Raw genomic sequence first — 18,101 nt, forward strand, 5'->3', positions numbered from 1 at the left:
GATCCAGTCACAAAAGGAGAATTACTGCGGTATCAGCACAGCCAGGACGAGGGGTACATGCTGAACTGGAGGAGGCGTCCACCGAACGCCAAACCACACGCAACCCGCTGGGCGCCCTTCTCAGAGCCCTAACCCCCTCTGGGCTCTGGCGCAGGAGCCCACGGCCCCCTGAGCCAGCATGTGCACAGCCTGGCGCGTGACCCTGAGCTCAGCTCCAGAAAGGTGCCACCCGCCTTCCATCCTAACCCCTGACCTGAGTTCTGACCCCGCCTCTGTCACAGCCCCGACGCCTTGCTGGACTGGGCAGAAATGTTGTTCCCAGACACCATGTGAAGCCACCAGCCAGCAGAGGGCTGGCAGCAGACACCCCCCCCCCAACCTGGCTCCCCCTCCCAGCTCAGAGCCCCCAGCCTGGCTCCACCCCTGGGGTAAATTCCAGAACCCTCCCTGATCAGCAGTCCCACCCTCACCCTACACTCGCTACGGCTGGCTTCTGCTGAATTAGCCAACTTATAAGAAGGCAAACAAGTCCTGGTAGCAAAGCACAGCTGCTGGCTGCATTGAATTTGTTATCACTGCTACCCCCTAGACAGTGACTTTGGCTTGAAGGACTACTTGTTACTGTTTTGGGACTTAAATGGGCCAAGTCGGATAAAACCTCTTCCTTGGTTTTATTATTTGATCACAAAACATGACCAAATCCCTTCACTCCCAATTAAATTTAAAACATCTTACGTTAAGGTAAGAAAGAGGAAGATGGAAGAAAGCCTAGGTGTGTCTGCTCATTTGTGCGAAAGAAACCCAGGAGATGGGTCCCTGCAGGGGGTGGGGAGGGGCTGGAGGAGAGGGTGGGGAGGGGTGGTGGGCGCACCTGGACGGCGGCCCCGCATCTCCCCTCCCCCAGGGAGCTCCAGGCTTCACTGAGATTTCAGGGGCCTCTGCATGCGAAATTTCCCAGGTTGAATTAAAATCCAAAGTGTTTCCTTCTATAAAGAGGCCACGTGGCGTCTTCAGTGGCTGTGATGTTTCTAAGTCTTCAGTGGTCCATACTTAGCAATTTGAGGTCTAGCCCTTCCTCGATGACAGAGTAATTTCACCTTTGAGCAAGAGAACAAAATCCTTTTGCGAAGGGACATGTCTGCTGAGTTCCCCTTTGTATGCTTCTAAACTCGTTCGAAATAGGTTTCAGCCCTTCTTCTAAGTGGCCCTCGATGTCTTACTCAGCATTTCATCAAAGAACAATCGGCCTTGCTGACGCCCACATCTCCCCACATCCTCATCATTCTCTATTGATTTCTCGCCACTCATCAGCACAGAATGTTCAGGTCCACAGCTTGAGTCTCCCCTGGGCGTCCCTGACTCTGTTAGGTGGGCCATTTAGCATCCAGCAGCACACTGTATTTCTTTTTTTTTTAAAAAATAAATAAATAAATTTATTTATTTATTTATTTTTGGCTGTGTTGGGTCCTCGTTGCTGCACGCGGGCTTTCTCTAGTTGCAGCGAGCAGGGGCTGCTCTTCGTTGCGGTGCGCGGGCTTCTCATTGCAGTGGCTTCTCTTGTTGTGGAGCACGGGTTCTAGGCGCGTGGGCTTCAGTAGTCGTGGCTCGCGGGCTCTAGAGCGCAGGCTCAGTAGTTGTGGCGCAAGGCTTAGGTGCTCCGCGGCATGTGGGATCTCCCGCAGATTGTACTTCAACAAATGTTTTATATTATTCTCTATTTTTCCAAGTGTTGTCTAACAAGAACTTACTTAATAGTCAAATAGTGAAAAATAACCAAGGTTATATTTCAGTGATAGAATATAACTATAAAATAAAGTTTAACATAGCATTGAATACTATTTAATAGTCAAGTAGTAAAAAATAACTAAAGGTTATATTTTAGTTATTAAAGAACTGAAGAAATACTTGTGTTGATTCTGCTTGGAGAAGAGAAAGCACAGCAACAACCACTTCCAGAAGTCCGTGGAAATCTGCAACACAACCGCGAGCTCTGTTGGTCTCTAGGGATGGTTTCTTCTGATACAACTTTTTTGATGAGGCAGACATGTGATCCGAGCCCTTATCTCTCAGTCTGTCTGTCGGCCTGCAATCAGTCCCCTCCTTTCGGCTGGATGGCCCTCAGCACCGTAGTGGCCAGAATCAGACCAACTAGCGTTCGATCCCTGCTCTTTCACTTACTAGTTGTGTGACTTTGAACGAATGATTTCTCTTCCTCTTGCAAAACCTCAGTTTTCACATCTAGAAAATGTGAGTATTAATACCAAGCTCATAGGGCTTTTGTGAGGGTTAAATGAAATCACGTGCGTGAAGTGTATAACACACAGTAACACAACATACATGTACCCGCGTGCCCGGGCACGTGTTCACGCGGGGTGTGGCATGTATTTAACCTCTGCACGCCTGGCACCCAGCACAGAGCGAGCCGTGCCCTGGGAGGCAAAGCTGGAGAAGCAGCAGCCTCCTGCAGGGGACAGACGCGTTTACCAGGGAAGATAAGACACTTATCACAGCTGCACACAACTTACTGCAAGATGATAGGCTGTAAATAACAAAGAAGCCCAGAGAAGGAAGTGATTCATTCTCCTTTTCCAGGAGAGGTCTGATTCAGCTAGAAATAGACATTTACTCATCGGTTTTAAAAAATAAATCCTTATCAACGATTACATCACAAAACTACACCAGAGTTTCAGTCTTCAAAGCTCCTGTTATTAGAGTCCTCTAGAAAAAGCCACTTCCCCACAAACCCCTTAGTATGGGATCTGCAGTGACTACACCCGATACAGATTTCCATACTAACTACAAAAAGCAGAGACACAGGATTCCAAACACAGATGCACTAAGTCGTCAATACATCTTCTTAGTTTATGCTTCTGATCATAACATCTAAGACAAAAGCACAGCACGTCAAAATGTAAATAGGAAAAAGATATCCCAAGACATTTATCCATTCAGCACTTCGATTTACTCACGAATAGATTCACCTAAATAATGCTTTTACAAGTAAAGTAGTCATAAGCATGAAGTTTGCCTTTTGAAATGTTAATTAGGGAAAGTAACATCTAAAGGCACGACGTGGACACTCTGAGGTCCCAGTCCGTGGAGGAGCAGACAATTTTGGTATATGGACATCACTGAAAACTTGGCCTGCAAGTACTGCCCATGTCCTCAGGTTAGAGACAGACACCACGGTCCCCGCTCCATCCTCCCCCTTTGACGGGGTGCGTTAGAGATAACCCTGGGGGGATGGTCAGAAGGGCAGACCCCAGGGGGCTGGGGGCAGGCACTCGTCCACACGCTGTGACCATAATGAGAGTCTCCAGTGTTTTAGTAGCAAACATGCCCACCTGGACAGGCAACCAGCAGCAGACATGAAATACAGAGAAAACCTGCTGTTTGTACAGGGCTTCATCTCTCTCGCTTTCTTCTTTTACGTACAATTAAGTTTGCTTTGGTCCTTTTCTTTTTAATCAATCTAGTGAGAAACCAACAGACTGGAAATCTGGAGCATCTTTTCCGAATATTATTTTTCCTTTAGCTCTGCTGGATGCCAGACAAAATGTGTGTCACCAGTAAAACCACCTTTGTCCAAACCAAGACACTGAAGAACTTTGTCTCCAGTACCTTCAGGCACTTCTTTATCTTTCTCCTTCTCCACCCCACCACCCGCCGCCCCAGTTTCTGTGATGGTCCCGCCCCGAGCCCAAGGCTGTCATCATTTCTCAAAACTACAAAGTCTTGAGCAGACTTGGCTATGAGCGCGTGTCCCAGCCGTGAGCCCTGGGCACCGCCCCATGGATGGCCCGGCCACAGTCCACGGCACGCGGACACTTACTTGCGGTACCAGTTCACTTTCATTTCTTCGCTGAAATATTGCATGAAACACTGAAGTCTTATTTCTTCTGCGGTGCAGACTACCTTCAGTGGAGAAGCAGAGGGTCCTGCAGAAAATAAAACATACTCAGATCTGAGGAAAGCAGTCTGTGCTGTGTGAGAATGGACAAGCCCTGTGGCCAGGTTACATCCTGCTGTAAATGCATCCTCACGCATATATTCTAACATCCATCAGCCACAAATCCTTACAATTTGCCCAGGCCATGTTCATTCATTAAATAAGCTTTTGCCACACCAAAATTAACTGAAAATCTCTTTGACAATAGCATCAAGGAACTCAAATGGCCCCAAGAAAATATTCCCTAAGGGCACTTCTCACGTCCCTGACCACTTCCATCCAGACATTACCACAGGAATCAACTTATAAATTAGACCACACACAAGCTTCCCATATAGATGGGATTCCAAACTGACGGGGTCTGCCCTGTCTGCAAGATCGCACCCACCTTCTTGCATTTCTCCCCTCCTTCTTCCTGGCATTTGCTAAAATAACCTTTTCCCTGAAGGGAATGGAGCCTCCAGGCACTCAATCCCCTATAGAACTTTCTGGAAAATCCATGTAAATGATGTAGGGATGGGAATCCCCTTATGGAGCTCCGTGGCTGGAGCCCGTCTAGCTGAATGCCCCACCTCTGTGGCCTCTGGCGTCCTCTTTCTCTCTACTCTTGCCCAAAGAGAAAGGCAGAAAATGATTTTTCCAAACCCCTTCCTCTGCTTTGCTTCTCCCTACGTGGGGGAGGGCAGTGGGCTGACCAGATGCAGAGGGTAACAAGCTGCACATCCTTGAACACAAAAATACGGAAATGTTGCAGTCTTAAGGAGGCCGAATAGCTTAAAGTCGAGGGTCATTTTTCAGACTACACTTGCAGTCGATAAATGATCACGAGCCCACAAGGTTTTCCAATCAAGCGGGGAGGAGGGAAGGGTACCATCCATGAAACAGACAGACAGAAGGAGAGCAGTTCTCAGCTCAAATGCAAGGATGGTGCCTGGCACTTTCCCTAAACACTGAGAATCAAGCCCTGCACACAGAATTAAACTCTACCCCACAGAACCAGACGGGTTTCATTTCAGATAGAAAATCAACAGATAATTAACTTCGCCCACCACAGGGAGGAAAGGATGGCAGGATGCATGTTCCAAGTAATCAGATTACAAGAGCCTGATTTCCAAGAATGATGCTGACCAGGGCAACATGACCTAGGAAGTTGTATCCCTATTTTCTGATTTTATACCCGCTGCATCCTTACTGAGCCTTGATTTTGACGGTTTAAGGGGCATTTATATCTTATTAGACAAAATTTAACCAGATAGGTATTTAATCTACACAGTCGCCACACCAAAAGTAAGTTCTGCCATTGGTGTTTCTGTTTTACAATTGATTCTTAAAGTTATTTGATTAGACATTTCAGAGTTCTATAAATATTAAAAATCAAGGTATATAGTTTAAGCTTGGCCCCCTTTAGGTAAAATACACCTTAGACATTTTTGTAAAATTGAAGGATTGCCAACGTTAAAGAGCTGGGTGGGTAACGTCTTAGAATACACACCTCGTGATGAGGGGGGAGTTCCGAAGTGCAGCAGAAGCAAGACAGGACTCCTAATCTAGGGACACGAGACTACTCTGCTAGCAGCTAACTGAGTGACCCAGGACAAATCACACAACTTCTCAGTGACCAGAGTTCTCATCTAGATAATGTGGGTCTCTTCTCAGGTTCTGCAAAAATACAAAGAGTCCCTCAGCACGTCTTGTCAGATACAGTTAATGGAGATGCCGAAAATCTAATCGAGGAGTTTGAGTCTCCAATCGTGCTTTCTGCGTCTCAAAAGTCAGCATGGAATTGAAGAGAAATGTCCAAGGCATGTACACACATACACAGAAGCATGTGCATGTTCACACACACACACAAAGCACCATCCACGCAGAGAACTGTAACTTTGGCATCGATTTTTATAACGGGTATGTTTGCAGCCAGAGAATTATAGAACTTTACATCTGCATGAGAACTTGGATGTCGCCTTGTCCAAATTCCTGATTAGAAGGATGAGGAGGTTGAGGAACCCTAACTCCCTCCATAACAGCAGGTTTGCTTTGCAGCCGAGCACAGACTTTAACCTTCGGGACACGAAGAACAAACAGTTCTGTTCTGTGGGCTGCTCGCTGACCCGGCAGGAAAGCCCCCTACACTCTGCCATCCACAAGCCGCTGCAGGATCCTCTCTATGGGATCAGGGTCGGGAAGGTGGAAGCCCAGGAGGCTGACGTGAGGATCCCATGTTTATCCAAAGCCTCTAGTTGGCCCTGAAATTCGAACAAAATTTTGGGGGGGGGTCCCCAAGAAGAGCCACTGATTGCTTCCCAACATGCAAACCCCAGAGGCTGTTTGGTCTTAGAAGCTCTGGGAACACTATCTCCCCACACCCCGCCCCCCACCCCAAGCTGCGAAGGGGAATTTGGTTTAAAAGCCAAGAAAATGAATAGGGAAACGTTTCTGTGCTCCAGGAAACAGGAAATCACTGTTCTGACAGCTCTCTACTTGAGAATTCAGAAGACGTACTCCTTGTATCAGCCCAGCATTACGCCTGATGCTGCTCCCTGGAACTATAGAATCTGACCCAAAACGCCTGTCCCGGGCGGAGCTGGACCCTCGTTCAACAGGCAGAGGCCACCAGGCACCCGACACGCATGGCGAGACCGTGACTCGCGTCACAGCGTCCACGTGACCGTCAGCAGAGCGCGGAGGACGCGGACGCATCTTCACTCCGGCTGTTTCAGGAGCGACGCGCTCAGTGCTGTCTGCTATCAGTTAGACCAACTCGGGGCTGCATTAGGTCTAAAAAGCCACTGATTGCAGGCGACAAGAGCCCACTTGGAACCCGAGCAGGCATCATGGCATTTTCAAGGATTACAAATATTCCTGGGGGGTGGGGGGGTCTCTGAGCTGCAGGGAAGAGGCCTGTGGAGACAACGGCCACTTCCCAGCCGCCCCGGGCGTGTGGAGACCGGGCCGTTTTCTGCGATCTGGACCACGGGCCACCTCCACGCGCGGTAGGCAGGGGGAGGAGGAGTGAGGGTGTGTGTACGTGTGAGCGTGTCTGAGGATGTGCCTGTGTGTCAGCACCCCCCAGGGCTCTCAGAAGACACAGAAGAGGCAGAGACACAGCTTTCCTGAGGTCAGAGGACGGAGGATGGAGGTGACTGAGGTCCCTGATGGATGCAGCAAGGGGACGTGGGAACCACAGATGTCACACCCAGACCGACACCCCAGGCGGCCACGACACCTCAGGGCTGCGGGGAAAGCCCACTGCAGCCTGAGTGGGATGGCCAGGAAGATGGGGCGGCTCTGGGATAACGGGCCGCGCACGTGGGCTGCGGAGAAGCCCCCGCTTGCTACTAACACATCCACATCGTAGATCAAGTAACACTTGCTCTGCTCCTTTCCGGCTGCAACAGCACTGGACATGCAGCGTCCAGTAGACCCAGGGCCTGGCTCCTCGGGAGGACAGAGGCTGAAACTGGTGATGTCGCGTGTCCCGTGCCTTCTCTCTGTCCGCCCCGCTAACTCTCAGTAAGACGCACGTGGTCCTTCCAGGCTCGGGCATCTGGGACCCAAGATCACGAGAATACAATAGGAAACTACCTTCTGTGTTGCTCTGTCCCCTTCACTGGTACCTTCACTTTTCAAGACACCACGATCAATCGCATGACCAATGTTACAGGTCACATGATGCTTTAATGCAAGGTCATCCCACGGAGCATAAGCGTGAAGCCGCCTTTCAAGTGGCTTTAATGTACCTTCGCAAAGTGGCATGTACACCGTGGAGTGGTATTAGGCCCATTAATAATCATCAGGCGTAAAACGCATTCAAAATGTGGTCATCTCTGTGACAAGCAAAAGCAAAAAGGAACAGTCCACCTTACAGGGATGTTTTGAGAAAGTGATGAAAAAATAAACATCAGAAGTTTTCCACAAGAATGACCAAAAAACCTTACGGGGCAGCAGTTGAGCTCAGACCTGGGAGAGATGTGAGCTTCTGGTCCTGACTCCGGCTGCCAGAGCCCCACGGTTAAGCCACCTAACTGCTCCAGGCCTTAGGTGCCTGATCGGATGATATCAATTAGGTCATCTCTAGAAAGCCCACAGCCGTAAAATTTTATAATCAGCAGAAAGTCCTCTACAAATATAAGCTACTATTATCAAATTAATAACCAATATCTTTGTACTCACAGTTTCCATGGAAGGGTAAATAGAGAGGAAGAATTTATTTGCAAAGCTAAAAAGTGGTTTAGTATGTATTAAACCAGACACAAAACCAGAGGCTTCAAAATTCATTATTGCTATTCAGCATTTGTAATGCAGACGCTGATAGCAATTATGGACAAAGCATCATCGGAGTTGACCTAAGGCAAATTACAAGAAGTGGCTAATTAGGGACTCCAAACTGAGTTTGTTTTGTCTCTTTTTTTGTTTTTAAGAAAAACATATTCTGCATATAATGTCGAAAACCCCCTTAAAAAGCATCACCGAGGCAGTCAGATAACTGTTCTGCCGTTGAATCTGGGGCCTGTTCACAGGAGATGCACTGTGGTTCCATTAGCTGTGGAAAATGCCCTTCTCAGGAAATAGCGATTTTAGCACCAAAATGACTTGAAAGTTAGAAGGCATTTACTTACCACAGACTCTACTGATGGCCAAAATCATATCCTCGTACACTGAAAGGAAGAAGGAAACGTACCATTATGATGTCTAATTTTATCAGCAGCATTTTCATGTTTAATTAAATTGATACAGGAAATCAGGAAGTTCATTTGAAAAATGAAACATTAAAACGGCAATAGTTATCCATAAAAGGCTCATGTGTGGCGATAAATCCTTCTAATCTACTCACTTTTTAAACAAGGAACAAGAACATTTTGCTCGACATAAATCCAACCATACATTTAATTGAACCTCTTCATCACTGTTTCGATCATTTTAATACATTTGTCACAGGATAGAACTTGGCTCCTGATGGTGTAAGACGGCATTTCATTGAAGCCCAGAGTAATATCATACCTTGTTCTAAAACACTCAAACAGCTTTGAATGCAACTCAAGTACAAATCTATTTTCTTTTCCTGTGTCCCCGCTAAAGAAACAGTATGTACTAAGGATACAGACGCTGTGTCCTCATTACACAGTTCCATCCTGCTGGAGAAGTGGATTTCCTTTTAGTAGAAGGAAGAAGGTTTTATTCTACCTTTGTCAGCTATCTCAAGGATAGACACATCTTGACCTCTCTCGTCTTTCAAGGTTGCCTTATATTCACCGCGGTCCTTCTTTGACAACTGCAAATAAAACACATCCCATATGTACGTAAAACTGACGCCACGATACAAAATGTAATACAGGCTAATACATTCTCTTTGCAAACCATGGAAATTCAGGAGGCAAACTGGAAGATAATGCAGAATTCGCAAGTCGTTTGAGAGAACTTTCTCATCTTGCTTCTATCTGTCTTCTTTAACACAATGTACCTTTGGTAGGAGCAGCTCACAGACCCCCTTCTCCAGATCAGGCGACCTTTCCGGTTCATACAGAGCGTCGTCCTTTAGCCATTTGAAGACGGTTTCCTTCTTGGTGTTTGCAACCTACAAGACAGGAGTCTTACGCTGAGTATGTGAATCGCTGTGGCTCATGAGAAAAAAGTCTATTCTGATTTGAAGTCACAGACCTAAAAAAAATCAATTTTTATTATAGACAGTCTCAGACAGAAGCATACGGGAAAGCTGTCGGTTCTAATAATAGCAAATACATCTCTAAATTTCAGCTTCTAAAATAATTAAGTCGTGACAGTTCCATTCGGAAGAACAAATGATTCCTCTTCGTGCTAACCCATGAGATTAGACGGTGCAAGGTTTTTTGGTTCATGTGAGATGTCAGTAATAAAGACAAGATGTAAGCAAGCAGTGTATTTTAAATTTATAAATAATATAAAATATCATTATTGGTCTATAAAACTGTTGAGTGACTGCTTTTTTGGCAACATGACATTGCGGACACACAGACGCAGGGGAAAGAAACTTTAACACAAAACGAGCCCACTGGGCACGAGGACTTTCCTTCTACTAAAATTCCTTGCAATTCAATCTCTGCCCTAAGCTTGAACTCGAAACTCAGCTTTGCAGAATTCCAAAGATGAGTAAGCATCTCACGTCACATGCTCTGACCTACACGACCCACGAAGAAGAAGAATTCTGGTTCTGTAGGAGCAGAACGTACTGATCACATTGAATTGTGTGACACGGACCGTTCTGCATTCACATCCCATACAGACTCAACAACACAGATGCCAGCGACAAAAACTAAATTACAAACATTGAGAGCACGTGATTAGTTCCGAGAGTGTAGCAGTGCAACGTATTTTAGACTTCCCATAGCAGCTACATCAGTTGCTGTCGTTGGTGACAGCCCTGGGAGACAATCCCCAGACAGCAGGTTCTTCCTTCTGAAGCCAGGACCACGTGGTGACAGTCAGCAGTAGGATGGAGCGAAGCTAAACAATCCCAGCAGACGATGTACTTTGTCCTAACACCTCAAAATCTCCCTTGTGTCCATTTCCACGCCAAGCCAATCCCCGACTCTCCTCCACCTTAATTCAGCACTGCTCCCTCTTACTCTCATTTTCCAAGATATTTACACTGTCGGTCCTTGGGTGCTAAATAAAAACCTTTCCAGTGACCTTCAGCCTCTGTTCCCTAAAACCTATATCCTCAGTTACTTTATTTGTCCTGTAGCTCGGGGTGGGGGGGGTGTCTTCCGTCCCCAAATAACTCATTTGTCGCTTCTCTGAACTCTCTGCAATGTCTCTACCACTTTTTTTCTTTTCTTCCCTCCTTCCTTCCTTCCTCCCTCCATCCCTCCCTCTCTCTCTCTTTCTTTCTTTTTGGCTGTGTTGGGTCTTCGTTGCTGCGAGCAGGCTTTCTCTAGTTGCAGCGAGCGGGGGATACTCCTCATTGTGGTGCGCGGGCTTCTCATTGAGGTGGCTTCTCTTGTTGCGGAGCACGGGCTCTAGGCTTGGGGGCTTCAGTAGTTGTGGTGCGTGCAGGCTCAGTAGTTGTGGCTCGCGGGCTCTAGAGCGCAGGTTCAGTAGTTGTGGCGCACGGGCTTAGTTGCTCCATGGCATGTGGGATCTTCCGGGACCAGGGCTCAAACCCGTGTCCCCTGCGTTGGCAGGCAGATACCTAACCGCTGCGCCACCAGGGAAGTCCTCTACCACTTTTTCAATACGCGCACCTCACATGCACATAAGTATCTAGGAAAAGGTCACATCAGGATCCCTCCTGACACACGGGGCCCTGCCCGACTCTCACTGTCTGAGCGCGTCCTCCCCAAAGCTTTACTGGAGGTGTGTGAGAAATCTCTCTCCCAGATTTCTTTCCGTTCATGACTGAGGTTTCTCTTGCCTTAAACTTTTCTTTTAAAAGATGGTTTTCTGTAAAGTTATAATATGAATACGTCCTCACATTGATTTTTCTCCATGTGTTTTGTTATGTAAGTAAATAGAAAAATAACCACCTGCCAAAGTATTATTAGGCAAAAACCTATGTGGAAGAAGGGTTCACGGAATCACAGAAGTGATGGGACACAAGTATGCAGACTAGGTGGGTTAAATTGCAAAAGACTCACTTCTCAAGCAATAGTTATTCAGCTTCTCCAATATCTGTGTTTAAAGATCTATGACTCACTTTGATCAGGCAACTTAAAATATTATCAAATATTCACAGGAGGGCCTACACCACTAGGAGGATGTCAGAGCACATTGGGAGCAGAATTCCTATTTGTCCCACCGCCATTGTGAGCATGTACTCAGGACACCCTGGTCAGAAAAAAGAGCCAACTGACTACAACATAGCCACTGCCTTAATTGACATTTACCACCGTGTATGTTTAAGGTGTACAATGTACACAACTTGATACACGTATATATTGCAAAATGGTTCCCACAATGAAGTTAGTTAACACATCCTTCACCTCACATGTTTACCACTGTGTGTATGTGTGAGCGGTGAGAACACTCAAGGTCACCCTCTCAGCAACTTTCAAGTATATAATACAGTGTTATTAGCTACAGTCACCACGCTGGGCATTAGACCCCAGAACTTACTCATTTCATAACTGGCAGTTTGTACCCTTTGACCAACATCTCCCCCACCCCTTAGCAACCACCACTCGTCTCTTTGTTTCTATGAGTTTGGCTTTTTTTAGATTCCACATATAAGTGAAATCATGTCGTGTCTGTCTTTCTCTGTCTGACTTACTTCACTAAGCTTATTTCCCTCAAGATCCATCCATATTGTTACAAATGGCAGAATGTCCATCTTTTTTATGACTGAATAATATTCCTGTGTGTGTGTGTGTGTGACATCTTCTTTAGTCACTCATTCGTCAGCAGACCCTTGGTTGTGTCCACGTCTTGGCCATTGTGAGCAATGTTGCTACGGACACGTGGTGCAGGTGTCTCTCCACAACAGTGACATCACTTCCTCGAGACGGACTCCCAGAGGTGGGATCGCTGGATCGTATGGTAGCTCTGTTTTTAATCTTTTGAGAACCTCCGCACTGTTTTCCCACAGTGGCTGCACCGATTTACATTCCCACCAACAGTGCACGAGGGCTCCCTTTTCTCCACAGTTTTGCCAACATTTGTCATTTCTTGTCTTTTTGATGATGGCCATTCTGACAGGTGGCCTTCACCCTTGATTTGTCTTCTGTTTTCCCGCTCAGCGTCTAAACATGATTGAATGTCCCCATTCAGACAGCAGGGAGAGAAGGACTTGACCCCCACGTCCACGATCCGCTGGGACTCCCAGGGTGTGATGGGCTCAGCTCAGTCTTCACCCATTTTCCATCCCATCAGCCAGCGCCGTTCAGACTCCCACCCCCCGGCCACCGGCCCACCCGGATGAGGCGGCAGGCCCCACGTCAGCCCTCCCCTCACTCAGGACACTGCGGTGTGGTATTCACTCATTGAATTCCTCACCTTCTTCATTCCATGAAGCCGCTTCTTGTTTCTCCTCTTATTTCTCTGAGGACTTCCCCTCAGTAATTCCCTTAAAAATTCTTCTCTCCTTTTCTACTCTGACAACATGATATTTTCCAAAATTCTCCAAGTTTCCGTTATCTTTCTGTCTCTAAAGGCTGACCTTCAGCAAACCTGACCCACGGGCGTCGTTCTCACCGCCACGCGTGTCCTGCCACCTCATAAACCTCCACAGCCGAGCTTCAGCTTGCTGTGAGGGCCGGGCTCACAGTGACGATGGTAGCACACCATATCGCCTGTGCTACAGGCGTAACCAACGAAGTACTTGCAAAACTGAATTTATCCTCAAAATCCTCAGACTTGGTCCTGCCCCTGCAGTGCTGGTTAGTTTCACAGCACTAGCTGGTCTCCAAGACAGAGACCTAAGATCGTCCAAGACACTGTCCTCGCTCACATCCAATTACTCACCAACTCCGGCCGGAACCGTAGCTCCTAAACCGTCTTCCGGCGTATCTCCTCCTCTGTGCACGTGACCACTATGCTCGCCTGAGTTCCCATCTCTCACTGAGCCTCCCCTCTGGCCTTAAGCAACAGCCAGAGTCATCACACTCCTTCTGAAAACCCCAAAGGCAGGCTCCCCGCCGTCTGCAGACCAGAGCCCACCTCTGCCCTGCTGGATGCCCTCTGGTCCAGCCCCCAACTGTCTTACCAACCTTATGTATTTCTTATTGTAGTAAAATACAGATAATATAAAATTTACCATCTTCACCATTTTTAAGTGTACAATTCTGTGGCATTACGCACATTCACGTTGCTGTGTAACCATCACCACCAACCATCTCCAGAACTTTCTCGTCTTCCCAACTTGACACTCTGTCCCCATTAAACACTGACTTCCCACCCCCATCCTTCAGCCCCTGGCCCCCCTCCATCCTACTTTCTGTCTATGAGTTTGACTGCTCTAGGGACCTCATGTAAGTGGAATCATACAGTGCGTGTCCTTTTGGGTCTGGCTTATTTCACCCAAGGATCATCCGTGTTGTAGCAGGTAACAGGATTTCCTTCCTTTTTAAGGCTGAATGACAGTCCGCGAATTTACCACATTTGTTTATCCATCCATTGATGGGCACTTGGGCCACCTCCACACTGGGTTATTGTGAATCACGCGGCCACCATCATGGTGCACACGTATCTATCTGAGGCTGGATTGTATAGTAATTCCACGCATTACCTCTGAGGAGCTGCCATACTGCTCTCCACAGCGGCCGACTCATAATTCACCCTCTAATCCTTCGGCTCCTAGTTTCCCACGCGGCTGTTTCACAGTTCAGCCTAGGGGAGCAGTTTCCACCCTCGTCGACCTGTATCCTTCTCAGTCATTCCCCCCGCACTCAGCTCAGGATTCACCGCTTTGTTGACTTGTCTGCTTGTTTTTCTCTCTCGTCTGTGAGTAGCTTGGGAACAGAAATGATGCACGATCGAGCTTTCCCCACAGCCTCTTCTTCTACAGAGACAGCCGTATAGCAGGGGCTCATTAACTTAAAGTCTGTTCCCCAAAATACAGGTTTTTATAGTTAGTAGTAATTCAGGCTTACTTTATTACTGAATTGCTCAAACAAAAACTTAAGAGCATCTTATTCCCCAAACATACCTTTTATTTCCTAAAGAAATCGTATGAGCAGCACAGAAATTACCGGATAAATTTCACCACAGCACACTTTCCCATAAGTTCACTTACTGAAATCTTAAATAAATATTTTATAAACTACCTACTTGAATCTTCGTTTGGTTGCCCCTGTAATCTGTTGACAAAGACCACAGACGAGACTGAAAGTCTGAGTACCACCCGCCCCTAATCCAACCCCCCGCGCTACACCACCAGTGTGATCTGAGCGTAGCTGCTTCCTGACTGTCTCCACTGTCACGAGAATGGGAGTGTCACTCTCTTCTGGCTAGAACCGATTCCTCACCTTACAGACCAGCCGGACTTCACAGTCTTCTGTAACATCCCAGTGCAGATACTCAGCGAAATGAGGGCCTGGCGGGAAAAAGGGAAAAAAGTTTAAATAAAGGGAAAAAAATGTATACATATACACACACACATACAAATGCATTTTGGGCAGAAGAAAGTAGCTGTTCAGTCTGAAACCAAGATAATTTAATAAAACTAATTTTCAGGGCTCCGAAGTCCGTTTGTGCAATACTGATACTGAAATCTCTATTTCTAGCTGGATGATGCTGTCTGATCTCTCCTTCTCAGTGATGTCTAATAGCTATTGCTCTTTAGAAGGAAGAATAATGAAATATTATATTTTTTTCTCAAGACATGTGTCTAACAACATCCAACAGCATAGTATAGAAAAACTTTAAAACAGGAGAACTAATTGAGGTAAGATGAAGAAAAAGCAGTTTGACCTAGCAATTATGTCAACACACGATATTTATATAGCATTTGAAATCAAAGATTAATTTATATATCTTTCAAAAATATCATTTTTACTTAATATAAATGCAGGAGTCATATGCTAATAATACATTCAACACAAAAATACAAAGCAGTTTTAGAAAGTATTTATTGATTTCTTCCATATAAATACATCCTACAGAGTTGTAGAATCATATTGTAGAAAAAAACTCATATTGTAGAAATGAGTAAAATAAATATTTTTGACTACTAAAAATAAAAATAACTTAAAACAATGAAAATAATGTCTTCATTTTATATTTTTAAAGCTGTATTCTAACTTTTTTTCAAAAACTATAGAAATCCCATATAAAAAATATTTTTCAAATAAACCCTTGGGTTGTAGTTCAGTTTCTAAAATTTATCCATTTTCCTTTGTATCTAGTTAATATGCATTTTTATTTTTTACTTATTTATTTATTTTTAATATGCATTTTTAAAACGATATATTTAAAAAGTATTGTTTGTAATTAAAGTTAAAACATCTAAAAGTTGAAAAGTTCACACAATTTTAAGTAAAATAACAAGCTCCTGGCTATTGGAATTGGGTCTAGTGACCTCTCTCCATTTCTCCTAATAATTCCCCCAACTCACCCACCCCCGTTCTTTATTCCTTTTTGTCACAATCACTGGACTCCATCTGGACATGTAATGGAGGCACCCTTTCCTTATCACTGCAGGAAAATACGAACACTCAACAATAGATTCCAGGGCTTTTCAAGGTAGAAGCAAGAAGAAAATACAGTCGAAATAAAGGGAAAGGTCAAAGAACAGAAAAGTATCCAAACTTCTACAGCTACGACGTGGTCTGACTTCTCGATCATTTAAAATTGAAGTTAGAGTCGTTTGGCATTAAGTAGGATCTGCTCCAAGCAAATGCTCAAACCCTAAACCTTTGTCTTGTGTTAGTGGTGGGGAAGCCAGCCAACCACCTACCTTGTTTCCTGAGAAATTCCTTTCTTTGAAATTCAGCCTCTTCTAGGACAGCCTTGAATGCTAAATCCAATATTTAAGGGGAAAAAAATAGAAATGAAATACATTTGCTTCTCTCTGGTCGAAAGAATTTGCTTTGAATTTTCCTTTACAGACATATGAAGACCTTCCACACAGCATACCGTCTCCAATGAGAACCAGAGAAGACTGATTTTTGGCTTTTCCGTCTTGAATCTGCACAGTGTAGGTGCCTTCGTTTTTGATGGTAAACTCATCTATCACCATCTCGATAAGGCCAGTTGACTTGTCACACTTGATTCTGTGTGTCTGGGAGCACAGAAGGAAGGGGAGAATTCCACCGTGAAATTCCTCCCTCCAGTTTTCCCGCTGGCACCTAACAGTTGCATCAACTATTGTATCTTAAGGGATCGTGGTGCCCAAAAAACACACAAAAAGAAATTTCAGCCACTGAACCTCTTGGTGAACCAAAGGGCAAACGAGAGACCTCTTGGTGAACCAAAGATCAAACGAGCGACATTCGGCGATGAAGCCCTAGGTCTGCGTGGGGAGTGACCTACACACAAAGAATCCAGCAGAAACTCTGCACACTCCTCGGGAATGTGCACCTGATGTGAGATAACTCAGCACACGGGGGAAAGAGAACGGGGTGCCCTTGGCCATGTCCGATCACAAAACCACAGGCAACAACACAACCATCTCCACAGCCGCGAGGGCTTCAGTCCTGGGGACTCTGGGGACACGGGCATCACGACTGGTCGCCCCCTACTCAACACCGCCACCAGCACCAGGGTTGAAGGTGCCCAGGCTCTGCATCCCCCATCCCGGCAGCCTCCAATGGGGACCCTTTCCCGGTGCCGCCCATCCAGAGCTCACGTCTCCCTCGGACTCTGCTCTCATCGCCTGTGATGAGCTACAGAGACTGAGGTGTGGTTGCGAATGGACCATGTCTTATTCCGCCCTTGGATATGATATCTGCAATCTAGCAGGGGTCAGGGAGGCAGAAGGAGAACATCCAAAGAATGACTCGTCTTCGATGCAGCCGTCATTCAGGGCAAGGACAGCATAGGGGCGCCGGGACCGGGTCTCCCCTCAGGAACATCACTCCCAACACCACAGGAGGGCTGCCTCCTCTGGCCTTGACCCCCACCACGCTACGCCCAGAATGAACAAAAGCATGACAACCTTTGCTGGTGATGTTTCCTGCAGGCGTTCCTGCTTCCTTTCAGAGGAGCCCAGCTGGGATTTACGCAAAGGCTTCCCAGCCTGAGCAATGAGCTGTCCCAGGAAGGTGGGGCTGTGGGGTGAGATGAGCGAGTCATCGCCAATAACCTGTGGTCAGCAGCCAAGAAACAGGAGGCGCAGGAGCAAAGTCCACTCTTTCCCCTGAGAACCTGCACTCCTTCTACAACCCTTACCTCGATGAGACTATTACAACGAACTCCCATCTGCAGGTAACTAACGGAAAATGTGTAAGATCGGCCATTTTCTGACACACCATGTGTATTTATTTTCACAATGCTCTTCTTCCTCTTTCAGGTGACATTTACATTTTGGATTCCAAATGCCAGTGTCACAAGAGAGCTGAGAAGATGAATATTAGCTAAATAGCACCTTTGTTCAACATCCCTAAGCCCGTTTCCCTCAGCATCGGGCATCGTTTCTAAATTCTCCTGCCTGACGTTGGAAGAGGCACCTCTGTCTTCTGACCCCTTCCATTTAATCCAAGTGTATTTCCAAGATGCCCTGTGGCCACTCCCCTGGTCAGCCCAC

General features: G+C 46.3%; 1 protein-coding gene across 1 annotated transcript in view; it reads right to left on the reverse strand.

Moving 5' to 3' along the window:
• Window positions 1–18,101, reverse strand: part of MYOM2 (myomesin 2) — an 82,151-nt gene that overhangs the window by 4,868 nt on the left and 59,182 nt on the right. The window contains exons 26-32 of the mRNA XM_059909387.1: window positions 16,493–16,637; window positions 16,314–16,373; window positions 14,884–14,951; window positions 9,408–9,521; window positions 9,131–9,218; window positions 8,566–8,604; window positions 3,833–3,938 (exon numbers count right to left, since the gene is read on the reverse strand). Coding sequence (XP_059765370.1) covers window positions 3,833–3,938; window positions 8,566–8,604; window positions 9,131–9,218; window positions 9,408–9,521; window positions 14,884–14,951; window positions 16,314–16,373; window positions 16,493–16,637 — 620 coding nt within the window. The remainder of the gene's footprint in view (window positions 1–3,832; window positions 3,939–8,565; window positions 8,605–9,130; window positions 9,219–9,407; window positions 9,522–14,883; window positions 14,952–16,313; window positions 16,374–16,492; window positions 16,638–18,101) is intronic.

This window comes from Balaenoptera ricei, chromosome 21, assembly GCF_028023285.1.
Source record: "Balaenoptera ricei isolate mBalRic1 chromosome 21, mBalRic1.hap2, whole genome shotgun sequence".
NCBI classification, from domain to species: Eukaryota; Metazoa; Chordata; class Mammalia; order Artiodactyla; family Balaenopteridae; genus Balaenoptera; species Balaenoptera ricei.